Source organism: Emys orbicularis, chromosome 3, assembly GCF_028017835.1.
Source record: "Emys orbicularis isolate rEmyOrb1 chromosome 3, rEmyOrb1.hap1, whole genome shotgun sequence".
NCBI classification, from domain to species: Eukaryota; Metazoa; Chordata; order Testudines; family Emydidae; genus Emys; species Emys orbicularis.
This window is the reverse complement of record NC_088685.1, coordinates 88,090,865-88,104,616: the sequence shown is the minus strand read 5'-3', so window position 1 is coordinate 88,104,616 and position 13,752 is coordinate 88,090,865. Positions and strand designations below refer to the sequence as shown.

Below are 13,752 nucleotides of genomic sequence, written 5' to 3'. Positions count from 1 at the left end.
CCTTCTTTCAAAGCATTCGTATTGCTAGTGCAAACCTATAACTTTAAAAGGGTAATTAAGTGTGCAAATAAAAATGTAAAGTATTGTAAAACTAACGTGCTTCCTTATATGTTTCTGTTTTTAGGTGATACTTTAGGTGGAATTGGATGTTACAAAGATCATTTGCCAGAAAATTCCATTACTGGAACTTTTTTTCGATGGGAAGAGGATGAAATACCAAGGTCAGCATGTCTAAACAACTTTTTTTAAAATAATAATACACTAATATGTAAAGAAGACAGAAACTTATGGGCAGTTAAATATATTCACCCTGAATGACCTCTGAATTCCAGTGTTTAATTTTAATTATCCCAGTATGCCATTTTTCTTTGTGCAAAGAATGCAAAAATTAGTCACGACATGGGTAATAATTTTGTGTTACTTTAGTTTTGTATGACGAGGACTCATTTAACCATCATCTCTTTTTCAGGATTTTGTTACTTGGTTGTAAAAACTCACTGTAGTATAAAACTTGAAATACAAATGTAAAATTCAGATGTCAGTTATTTTTTAAATAAACTTTCCAACTATTGGCATTTGATTAAAGATCAAATAAAAACAAGTTATTTCAGAGAATATTTACATCTTCATTGATAAATTCAAATTTTTGTAATCACCCCTGTAGTAATGTGAATAGTGGACCATCAAACTACACTTATCTGCTATTTCCTAAAGACAGCAGCAACCATTCAGAGCTTTAAAGTCTCTTGCACGCTTCTAGTCTTCCATGAGTTTCCCAGTCTTTAGTCAGTTGCTTGTAAAGATGTTTGCAACAGTTTACAGAAAAAGAGAGTGGAAAATACCTCATGCTGCTTAGAGCTATTTAATGTACCACAGCAGGTTTTTTCCCTGAGCCACCTTCTAAACTTTTTCACAGGTCTTGTATCTGCTCACATTTTCAGAAAGCTTGAGATCATTCCTTTCCTTTCATTCCTCTTTGAGTGGCTTCTGCATATTCCTACTTGTATGGATCAAGGTACCTGTGGTGTGAGCTTCCAGAATCTTCTGGTGAGGACTGTGTTGGTGCCACTCATCTCTCCCTCCTCACTGGACGAAGGATTTTGAGGGTATAAAGGGAGTGACGTCAACCATTCTTCAGTTCCTTCTAATCGCTTATGGTGCAGTGAGCTTGAAGCATATGTGATGTTCTCAATATTTCTTTTATCATTTTTTACTTCTTTCTGCCCTTTGAGGACTATTTTTATCTATAGTTAGTCAGCTTTTCCGAAGAGAAGAAAGGCAGGTGCCTGTAGAGCCTCAGAGATCATCTAAACCCACAAAAGTGGAAGAGCCACCTCACATTCCTGTTGATGTATGAGCCTCTTTGGGTTTGGTTGACTAAGACTGGCCATCTGTAAATCCAGCATCAACTTTGGAGATCCACTCACTATAGTGTCTAGTTGCCTGGTTTAACTAGCACCAGTCACTGGATTAGTCCTGACTGACCAAGTTCATTGCCAGGGATCCATCACTCCTTGACTTTGGAGAACCACTTGCTACAGCCCAAGTGTGGTACCTAGGGGTCTAGCATTGTCAACTATTCAGATCTATTAAATGCACACGTTTAAGAATTAAGAGCATTTACAGAAATTCTCTGCCAATTCAGCTTATTCCTTGTGCATCCATCCTTATGCATTTTAATCAGATCACAGGACAAATCATTGGCCGTTGTCCTTGTGACAGATGCGATGGACACGTGGAATATTTAAAGACTATTATATCAACTTTATAAATGTTATACATATCTTTATTTAGTGATTGTATTCCTGACTAGTTCCTGCAGGAACTAAAAACACTGGGCGGATAATTAACGTACATCCCTAATGCAGGTAACAATTTTGTGGAAGTGTCACTCCTGCCCTCCCCTTACACCCTCTCTCCTGGGAAATAGCATATACTGGTTTGACTTGGTTCAATAGGCCTGCATACAAAGCACTGTAAACTGTATAAAGAGACTGCTCTTCTCGGGAAGCGGGTCACTCATCCTCAATCCAAGAACTGACATTAGACTTGTGACCAAGAGAGGCAGACCATGTGGAGTATGTAAAGTACTTTAAATCCTAGCAGTCTCCATATGGAAGACGGATGACTGCCCAGTAAGCTACACTTGCATAAGCTGTTTATTGTTTTTTAAGATGTGTTATCTCTGTAATTCTTTTAGTCTGCAATAATAATACTTTGCTTTATAAAAGTTGGCTGGTCACTGGCTAACTCTGTCATTGCCCCTGAGAGAACAGAAATGCAGGTTCAGAAATAAAAGTCCTGTACTAAAGTCAGACCTGCTGAGATAATCGCAGTGAATTGCGGGAGCCTGCAGCCTAAGTCCCTGGTCTGAAGAGAGGAATGTGGGATCCTGCCTGGAGAAAGTTGACTGTTAGAGGCCTGAGAAGGTACCTAAGTGGGGTACCTTCAAGAAGGCTACAAAGGGATCAGAGGTTCAGTAACCCTGGGAACTGGCAGTCCTGATCAGCAGTTGGCGATAGGGAAAGCGAGACTTCTGGAAGAAATAAGTTGAATTGACTGGAAGGGCATCTCAAAGCCCTGCAAGTTTTCTGTGTCACAGGAAAACAAAATACAGTAGTTACTGATCTCAGTCATCAGTCAGTCTGTCCAAGAAATGTGACATGTAAAACACGAGGGTCTTCAGATTTTAGAAGCTGGCCACAAGTGCCAAAAAAAGTGAATCTTCTGCTCCAGATGTAGTTTTTCAAGAGTACTCCTCATTCTGGTGGAACAGATTTTAGGTGCACGAGTTTTCTCTTTCTTCCATTTTAAAGCAGAAATTTTTAAAGAGAAATAAAAACGACAGAGCTTTGCTATAATAATGCCTCCAAACTGGCAACGGAGGTCATGATATGTGAACCCAATACAGATATTACAGGTCTTGCTATTCCCTTATTTGCAGATCTACCCTGTCAGGGGGCATATCTTCACCTAGAAAAAGATTTGTGCTTTCTGCTTAGTTAGTAAAGCCAGCCATAGGGATTTTTTTAGTGTAGATGATTGAATCTGAGGGTTTTCATCTGGCCAAGGACTAAACATGACAATGGTCTGAGGTTAATGGCTTGCTATTTTTAAGCCCTGCACCAATTTCAAAATAGCACTGCTGGTGGAAGGAACTAGTAACCATGTTAACTTCTGATATTTCACTAACCACTACAGATATTAATGAATACTATAAATCCGTCTGTCTCATCCTTTACAGATTGGTGGCCCCTTATACAAAGTCAAAAATTTTCACAATCCCCTGACATTTTCTATAAAAGCAAGAGTAAAAAATGATTCAGTAAGTATATAATACAACTACTCCTACAACTACTAAATTTGACCTCACAAACTTTGAAGCTTTGGTTGTCCAGAAGTTATTCTCAAAACTTTATTTCTTTTGCTTTAGAGCTGTAAAAATTTGTTCAAAGCCTCACAATCCTCCTTGTTGCCTTTGCTGACTCTTTACCCACTCCCCACCCCCTCCAGGAGTTGCAACCCATGGTGGAGAAGTAGTGCAATACACCATTGGAAAAACAAGAGTTTTTAGCTTTAGTTCTGATAGTTTGTGAGATATTAAACAGAAAAATCACACTGCTCTGATTTCTATCATACCTTACCTCCACTTTCAATTCTCACCTGACAGTGTATATCTTGAGAATTATTACAGCTAAAACTAAAGCTATATGCCATTTAAAAAATGTAGACACCTAGATTTCAAATGGTGGTAAGGCATTAATTTCAAAATCCAGGACTTTATGCAAAAATAATATTTAAAAAAGTTATGTCTTTCACACTCTATTAATCAGAATAATTGTATTCTAAAGTATTTATATCGCTAAAGATACTGAAAAAATATTTATTGAATGTCAGCTATTGAAACTTATCAGTATTTCAACAAAATTCAAAAAGTTAGTATTTTCTAGAAGTGGGAACTACAGTAAAAGGACAAAGTCATTTGAGAGGCTGCTAGAGTCCCATGCTGCTGTTGATGCAATAAGCAGTTCCTCATCAGGAGATTCTTCATCAGGAACTACAAAGACCTATTTATGTAATGTGATAAAGATACCTGATTTAGAGAGAAAAAGATAGTTTGATATTTTCTCCACTTAACTCAGGTGTGCTGTTGTAGCGTTTCTTGGACTTGGAAAGAGGAATTGCGCACAATAACAGCAGCAATGGACTTGAGAAGCCTTTAAACTTTGCAGTAGTTCCCCTTGCACAAAGACACACATCCGCTCTTTAAGTCTTGTTATTAACCAATAATACTGCAGATTTTGAGGGAAAAAATGGATATAGGAGATGCTGAAAAATGTTAAGGTCTTATATTTCAAAACCTGCCAGAACTAGAAACAATTTGCCAATCCATTATAAATACTTTAATGTCTAATAAAGTTTTCTAAGCAATGGTCCTGGACCAGTGACCAGAGAGCATTTTCAGTGCTTGCTCTTGGCACTTTGTTTAAGTGATAATAGCTAGGAATTGTCCCTGAACGTCTACTTTTTCTGGAAGTGTAACTATCTGGAAAATTTGTTTTACAGCTTTGGTTTTAATAGAAATTGTGATAATCCTGTGGCAGTCCGATTAATTCCAGAAGATTGCTATGGGGGATGGGCATATGCCCATAATGATCCTGGGAAACCCCGCCATCCCCTTGCTCCTATGGCTCATGGAAGTAAGGGGGAACCGAGACAGAAGCAAAGAGTGCTTCAACAACAGGCACCGAATGACTGTTGAATGTGCCTTTGGCAGATTAAAAAGTCACTGGCGCTGCCTTTTTGGCAGGTTAGACCCTATTGAGGAAAATATTCCGATGGTCATAGCAGCCTACTGTGCATTGCATAACATTTGCAAAGCGAGGGGGGAAATGTTTCCCTAGTGGTAGAGTGATGAGATGGATTGGTTGGCTGCTGATTTTAAGCAGTCCGATACCAGGGCAGTTAGGGGGGCTATTTGAATCAGGGAGGCTTTGAAGAAGTATTTTGACAATGAGTCACAGTAATGTGTCTTTGTGATGCATTTGGCCAGGCAGTGTTTAGTTGCTGCCTTGAATGACCCCTGTAATGCTTGCCTCTTGAAAAATAACTAAAAAGTACAAATGCGAGACAAGATGTAAAGCAATGATGTAAATCAAGGTTTCCTGCTTCCTGATTTAAATCATGATTAAAATCAATGATTTATTCACTCTGATATAAAGCATCCATCCTGGTTATACAAGTTATCCTGTTTATTCTTATTAAAAATTGGCAAAAAATAGTTTTTTCCAGTCCTCTGGAGCTAGCTCAGTATTCTAAAATTTGTTAAATATCAACATCAGTGGATGAGAATGTTACTCAGTCAATTTTTAAAACTCTTGGTGCAAATTATTGGTTTCTGCATATTTTAAAAATGTTTAACATGCTTCCTAGTTACTTTTGGAATAGGTAATATTTATCACTGTAAGTTGTGAATATATCATCCAGCTTCTTTCCAAATACAGAACAGTAATATTTATTGATTCTGCCTTTTCTGCATCATTATGAACTCTGAAAGGCCTTTCCTGCCATTAACCTGGGTTAAGGACAGAACATCAGTCTTAAATTTGAAATTCCTGTTCTTTCTCTTTAACAGAAATTGTATTATTTTCTTAGAGAGTTACGCTCAGATACCAAGAAGCACTTCTAACCACATAAAAATTTAATTATATCTGACATAAGATTTCATAGTCAATTTACTGGATTAGTGGTAATGTGATAAACTATCCAGTTTGATTTACCGTCTAGAGACTGCGTGAGTAACAGGGTTTGAGAATCTCTCAGAAAGTGTGCCTAGCCCCTTAAGTGAGAAAGTATCTTATATTAACATGAACATAAAAATGGTCATACTGGGTGAAACCTGTGGTCCATCTAGTCCAGTATCCTGTCTTCCAACAGTGGTGGCCAGTGCCAGATGCTTCAGAGGGAATGAACAGAACAGGGCAATTATCAAGTGATCCATCCCCTCTTGTCCACTCCCACCTTCTGGCAGTCAGAGGCTTGGGGACACCCAGAACATGGGGTTGCATTCATTTCCAGCCTGGCCAATAGCCATGAATAGACCTATCCTCCACGGATTTATCTAATTCTATTTTTAACCCAGTTATATTTTTGGCCTTCACAACATCCTTTGGCAACAGGTTGACTGTGCATTGTGTGAAAAAGTACTTCCTTTGTTTTAAACCTGCTGCCTGTTAATTTCATTGGGTGACCCCTGATTCGTGTGTTATGTGAAGGGGTAAATAACACTTCCCTATTCACTTTTTGCACACAATTCATTATTTTATAGACCTTCATCATATCCCTCCTTAGTCTTCTCTTTCTAAGATGATCAGTCCCAGTCTTTTTAATCTCTCCTCATATGGAAACTGTTCCATATCCCTAATAATTTTTGTTGCCCTTTGTACTTTTTCCAGTTCTAGTGTATCTTTTTTGAGGTGAGGCAATCAGAACTGTACGCAGTATTCAAAGTGTGGGTGTACCATGGATTTATATAGTTGCATTATATTTTCTTTCTTCTTATCTGTCACTTTCCTAATGGTTCCTACAATTCTCTTAGATTTTTGACTACCACTATACTTAAGTGGATCTTTTCAGAAAACTATCCACAATGACCCCACGATCTCTTCCTTGAATGGTAACAGCAAATTTAGACCCCACCATTTTGTATGTATAGTTGGGATTATGTTTTCCAATGTGCATTTATCAGCATTTAATTTCATCTACCATTTTGTTGCCCAGTGACCCAGTTTTGTGAGATCCCTTTGTAACTCTTCTCAGTCAGCTTTGGACTTAACTATCTTGAGTAATTTTGTATTGTCTGCCAACTTTGCCACTTCACTGTTTACCCTTTTGTCCAGATCACTTATGAATATGTTGAACAGCATTGGTTCAAGTACAGATCATTGGGTGACCACACTATTTACCTCTCTCCACTGAGAAAACTGAACAATTATTCCTACCCTTTGTTTCCTATCTTTTAACCAGTTATTGATCCATAAGAGGACCTTCCCTCTTATCCATGACTGCTTACTTTGCTTAAGAGCCTTTGATGAGGGATATTTCTATAGCTAATTATAGAGCAAGCCTGATAAGAAGAGCAATATGGTGAATTTTGCCTTAATCAAAATGTTGATGGCTACTATACATAGCTTTGAGAGGTTTATGTGCACAATGGTGTGTGTGTGTGTGTGTGTGTGTGTGTATGGGATTGCATATTTAAAATGTGGAATTGGGGGATAATTTGAAACTCAGAGTTGCAACATCCCAGAATGGGTGGAGGAGAGATAATTTAACAATTATTTTTGACCCGTCTGTTAGCAGCAATTAACCTAATGAAAACAGACCCCTTTTGATGCTGACCAATATGACAACCAAGTATCTCCCTCCTACTTTTTAAAATAATTTAACAATCAGAAGAACTTTAATCATTTGATTGGAATACTACTGCAGATGACACTAAACTGGGAGGGATGGTAGATATGCTGGAGGGTAGGGATAGGATATAGAGGGACCTAGACAAATTAGAGGATTGGGCCAAAAGAAATCTGATCAGGTTCAACAAGGACAAGTGCAGAGTCCTGCACTTAGGACGGAAGAATCCCATGCACTGCTACAGAATAGGGACCGAATGGCTAGGCAGCAGTTCTGCAGAAAAGGACCTAGGGGTTACAGTGGACGAGAAGCTGGATATGAGTCGACAGTGTGCCCTTGTTGCCAAGAAGGCTAATGCATTTTGGGCTGTATAAGTAGAGGCATTGCCAGCAGATCGAGGGACGTGATCATTCCCCTCTATTCTGCATTGGTGAGGCCTCATCTGGAATACTGTGTCCAGTTTTGGGCCCCACACCACAAGAAGGATGTGGAAAAATAGGAAAGAGTCCAACGGAGAGCAACAAAAATGATTAGGGGGCTGGAGCACATGACTTATGAGGAGAGGCTGAGGGAACTGGGATTGTTTAGTCTGCAGAAGAGAAGAATGAGGGGGGATTTGATAGCCGCTTTCAACTACCTGAAAGGGGGTTCCAGAGAGGATGGATCTAGACTGTTCTCAGCGGTACAAGATGACAGAACGAGGAGTAATGGTCTGAAGTTGCAGTGGGGGAGGTTTAGGTTGGATATTAGGAAAAACTTTTTCACTAGGATGGTGGTGAAGCACTGGAATGGGTTACCTAGGGAGGTGGTGGAATCTCCTTCCTTAGAGGTTTTTAAGGTCAGGCTTTGACAAAGCCCTGGCTGGGATGATTTAGTTGGGGATTTGTCCTGCTTTGAGCAGGGGGTTGGACTAGATGACCTCCTGAGGTCCTTTCCAACCCTGATATTCTATGATTCTATGATATACTCTTTTTTCTTTGATGTTTAAACCATTGTTAATGAAAGAATAAATTGGTTTTCAATCACTGATGCTAGATCTGAGTATGTCACAAATGAAGTATGCAGTCTCCCCTCCATCCTCTTCATTTTATTAAACTTGTACCAAATGTATTAATACCAAGCCACTTGACTGTTCCATTTGATTTACAAAGTTCTGAAAAGACTAATAGTCCTGAGGTACTTACTACAATTCATAACTGAATTTAAAAATGCAGTGGGAAAAACATTAATCTTGAATACTATGGTGTAACTAGTTAATTAGCATCCATAATAGCCCCATAAGAAAAGAGAATGATACTAACTGGTACTCATATCAGCATGACAAACTTTTAGATACAGTGTTGCAAATTCATTTATATTTCATTTTAAAGGATAGCAAAATTAATGAAGGGAAAATGTTATCATTATTACTTTTATCTTCAACATTATAGCATTGTTTAAATGATGAAATCGGCAATTATGCTGAGGTCTGATGTGGATCTGAAGTGTGACGATCATCCTTTTTAGCGCCATCAGGAATTCATCATTTGAAACAAGAAGTTACAGACCTGCAACTTGTGTTTGATTCTATCTATTTAAAGGGGAAATATAGAACACTTCTGTAATTCCTAGATAAACTTCTCATATCGCTGAAATCTCAGATATTTCTTTAAGTAACTGTACTTTCTACTAAAAGTTGTATGGAAGTGAATTTGTGGTTATTTGGAAATCTATTCATGCTTGGGATCAGGGCCGGCTCCAGGCACCAGCTTACCAAGCAGGTGCTTGGGGTGGCCACTTCGGAGAGGGGCGGCACGTCCAGCTGTTCGGCGGCAATTCGGCGGACGGTCCCTCACTCCTGCTCGGAGCGAAGGACCTTCCACCGAATTGCCACCGCAGATCGCGATCGCGGCTTTTTTTTTGTTTTTGTTTGGCTGCTTGGGGCGGCCAAAACCCTGGAGCCGGCCCTGCTTGGGATGTTCTCTTTTTATATTGCTACCAAAGCAGAAACTCTTCTTCTGTCTCTCTTTAAAATGTATTTGTAGAGTTACCTATTGTACGTTCTTTTTAAAATAAAAAAACTGGAAGTTATGCATTTCTTCCAAGTGATAGGAGATAATGTTGTCATGTGCATAACGGTGAACAGTCTGTATTAAGGGTCACTTTCTAGGTTCCTGTCCACTGGTGTATCTGGCTTTAAAGGTTTAGAACGGTTGTCTGGTTCATACCAAGAGTAGAGACTGCAATATATTATTAAGGGGATATTCCATTTTTCAGATGAGCTGTTTAACATACGTCTTTACATCAGTTAGAGAAGAGTTGAATGGAGTTCTATTTTAGATCCCAGGATATTTCCCCAAAATAAGGAAATAAGTGATATTTTAACCAAGCTTATTTCTCCATAAATGGAAGAGGAATATAGGTGACAGTGCCAAAGTGGCTATAGCTTCACGTCTGTTTGCTATATAAATAGCCCTCCCAAAGCAAGGTATTTGGTTTCCAATGCTTTTATTATAGAAACTAGTGCTTAATGACTACTGTTGCCTCTATAATCATTGTGCTACTGATAACAAATTCATGGATTAGGTATTCCAAAGCAGTTCATAAAGTGTGTAGAAGTGCTATTTCTGGGTCCCAGTTCTGCTGGCAGAAAACAGATGTGTAGCTTCTCTCAAGAAAATTAGACCAAATAGCAGCCAATGACAAGTTCACATTTTGATAACCTTCAGCTAACTTCAGACTTCCCCTTTTCTCTCCTCAATCTTTTTCCTGCCTCCTAAGAAAAAGAACATATTACAGTCTCTGCCTTTTAGAGCAGTAAAGCTTGGTGTTTTTTTTACTTGCAGGCCTTGCTATTTTTGGAGTGGGGAGGTAGCATGAGCTCAGGGTACAAGAGAAGAGGGCAAAAAGTTGCACTAGTTTAGAAGCACCTTCAGCCTACTTTAGCAACCCTCCTCTGCTGTGGCTTAGGCCTGCATTCTGAAGTGACTTCTGATGACATGTCAAAGCACTGGGCCATAGCTTACATGCCCTTCACCTGGGAGCTTGCACTTCAGGGGACTCAGACCAGCTGAACTCCCACACTGGATTTGGAAGGACCTGTTGGTGGACTCACCCTCCTTTTTCTCTAAAACACAGATAGAATCAGGATAAGGAAGAGATGCTACCTCAGTGTTTTATACCTTGATAAATCAGGCCTTTTCTAGAATTTAGTTTCAGGGAGAGGGGAGCAAGAACTGCTGCAAAGAAATTGTCTTAATTGGGCCCCAGCAGAGCAGATCTTCATATTAAATTAATATATGGAGATATACCTATCTCAGAGAACTGGAAGGGATCCCGAAAAGTCATCAAGTCCAACCCCCTGCCTTCACTAGCAGGGCCAAGTACTGACCCCAGATCCCTAAGTGGCCCCCTCAAGGATTGAACTCACAACCCTGGGTTTAGCAGGCCAATGCTCAAACCACTGAGCTATCCCTCCCTCATAGGCTAGCTGGGTATGACTTTATCAGAAGGGAGTTTGTATGTGAACCAGCTTTTGTTCACATTCCCTGGAACCTTCTAGGCTGCTGGCTCTTTTTAAGGTGGAGCTCAGCAGATGGACTCTGAGGTAAATATTTTTCAGATAACATTTCAGTAAAGCAATGATGACCTTTGCTTCCTAGAATATTTTCTCTTGGGAGATGGGTCCAGATATCAATTTATTTGTCAACTCTACATCTTTACCCCTTAGTATTTTGTATGCTGACTATACAGCTAATATGTTTGAGGCTCTCTTTGTGCCCGAGAAAGAAAATATACAAGTAGACTGGCTCATTCATCAAAGGATTCACCCAAGCAATGCGTCTTGGAAAACGGCATATTCCAGTTGCAAGTGGCTTTGTGGGGCCTTATCCAAATAGAGCTGTTCAATAAAAGGCACAACAGGAAAGTGGACATGTTCTGCTGCAGTGTCCAAACCATCAGGCAATAACAGGATCCATTCCTGATCTCATACTAGACCTTCTCCTAGCCAGTAGTCCTTAGTTTGTTTAGTTGGTTTGGAACCCTGGTAGTTTCTTTTTACTTGATTGTTTTTTGTTACATTATCCCAGAGAAGCAGTTTATTTATATGGGGTTTGGGAAATAGGGCATCGTTTGCATTGTTTTTCTTTACACTTAATGGAAAATGCTGAACCAGTCCCTACCTGTTTTGCACTATAGAACTCTGACCCAGAAAGGAGAATTTTCTTACTGCTAATTCCTTTCTGGGTCCTGGATTCCACCAACATGGATTCTGTCCAAACTGATGAGAGCGCAATGGAGAGAATAGTGTTACTCTAGATGAAAGGTGACAAATGAGAGCTGGTTACTAGCTGCTCCCCTGCCTAATCTGCATATAAAAAGGAGCTACTCTCTGTTCTACAACAGTGGACTCTGCATCCCAGAAAGAAATTAGCAGTAAGAATATTCTCCTGTTAAAAGCAAATTCTATTCAAATATGTACCCGGTTATTTTCACATTTGAAATCCATTTAAAAGTATCACTGCCACAGTATTTCAGAAATGGCATCTTCGCTTCCTCCCCGAAAAATGACCTCGGTATTTGGAGATCTGTATGTATCCAAATTAGAAATAGGTATGTGTTTGTTGATTTAAAAACTTATAGTAAATGGCAATAATAATTGATAGTTACGTGGACTGAATTAGCATAGTAATTTTTCCCTGCAACTATTTTGGTTGCCACTCCAAGTAAAGGAGAGAGTTATTTTAAAAATTTCACAAGAAAAATCATTATCAAATTAACCCATCTGACTATGTGATATTTATTTTATTGCAGCTCTTTAATATTAGATGGTGTTGAACCACAGAGTACCTGCGAATTGGAGGTGGATGCAGTAGCTGCTGATATTTTGAATCGATTGGATGTTGAAGGTGAATTGCTAATTATTCTGTATGTAATGCTCTTCAGGGCAGGGATTTATATTGTCATATTATTATAATGCCTAGCACAATGAGGCTTAAACCCTGATTGAGGCATCTGATATACTGCATGCAATATAAATAATAAGGTGCTCAGATACTCTAGTGATGGGCAGCAGTACGAAACTCTATGATAAACAAGAACTATAAAATGGAAATTGGAGAGAGGAGAAAGCAGGGGATTAGAAGAATAGCCAAGCATCGCAGGAACAACACAGAATCTCGGTAATGGGGCTCAGTCGGCTTTTTTGGCCTGTAAGAAAAGGATGTAAAATTCCAGTTATTTTGGTTCTTCCACATCTTGTTTAATGACCACTGAATTAACATTGGCATGGGTGCCAAAAGAAGCTATGCTTTTGTCCACACAACTAAGTAGTAAGAGTCTTCAAAAGCAAGGATTACTAGGGAATAAATAGAGGAATTATGCCAGAACTTTGCATTACACCAGTATGTCTAGGCAAGGTATGACTTGCAATGAACAGCAGCGGACTGATGCGAAGCTATTAGTGGAACAATATGCCATTGTCAGAGTTATTTAAAGAATTTGTTTCTTCACCCTGACAACCTTTCCTTGATGTATTCTGGCATATTCCAGCCCAGATTGGGAGGAACCCTGGTTTGCAAGCTATATGGGAAGATGAAAAGCAGCGCCGGAGAGAGAAGAATGAATCTTCTCAGATTAGTCCATCTGATTCACAAGGTAAATGAAGTGTACAGTGATGTGCAGTTTGTCTATAGAACATTTTTATAGGAGAGGTGAGTAGGATACAGAGCTGAAGTTAATGTATTAAGTTTCAGGTTTTTTGAGATTTATTGTTTTTATTTTATTGAAAGAGCATTATCCAATGTTTGTATTTTAAAATATGAAAATTTGATTCAAAATCATATTAATTAACAGAATATATTATACACAGCACAGGTTGTTGCCTGTGCTGTGTATAATAAAGTTAAGGTTGCCTGACACTTTCCATTATAATACCCTATATTCCAGGGCCGCCCAGAGGATTCAGGGGGCCTGGGGCAAAGTGGGGGAGCTGCAGTGCTTGTACTCACCCGGCGGCGGTCCGGGTCTTCGGCGGCATTTCAGCAGCGGGGGGCCCTTCAGTCGCTCCGCGTCTTCGGCAGCACTGAAGGACCCGCCGCTGAAATGCCGCCGAAGACCCGGTCTGCCGCCGGGCCAGGGCTCATGGGGCCCCTGCGGTGCCCGGGGCAAATTGCCCCATTTGCCCCCCCTCCACATCTCCCCCCCCCCAACCAATTCCAGGCTATGGGTGTCTTCCTAAAACTGTTTTTTTCTTTTTTTGGCGAAGTTTCAGTTAAAACAGTGTAGTTATTTCTCAGAACCAGGTTAGGAGAAAAATACATTGTTTTGGTCAGGTTAAAAATTAATTGCACAGGGAAA

General features: G+C 39.6%; 1 protein-coding gene across 1 annotated transcript in view; it reads left to right on the top strand.

Moving 5' to 3' along the window:
* Positions 1-13,752, top strand: part of REV3L (REV3 like, DNA directed polymerase zeta catalytic subunit) — a 263,253-nt gene that overhangs the window by 137,974 nt on the left and 111,527 nt on the right. Inside the window, exons 5-7 of the mRNA XM_065401417.1 lie at positions 125-221; positions 12,208-12,302; positions 12,946-13,050. Of these exons, the coding sequence (XP_065257489.1) occupies positions 125-221; positions 12,208-12,302; positions 12,946-13,050 (297 nt within the window). The remainder of the gene's footprint in view (positions 1-124; positions 222-12,207; positions 12,303-12,945; positions 13,051-13,752) is intronic.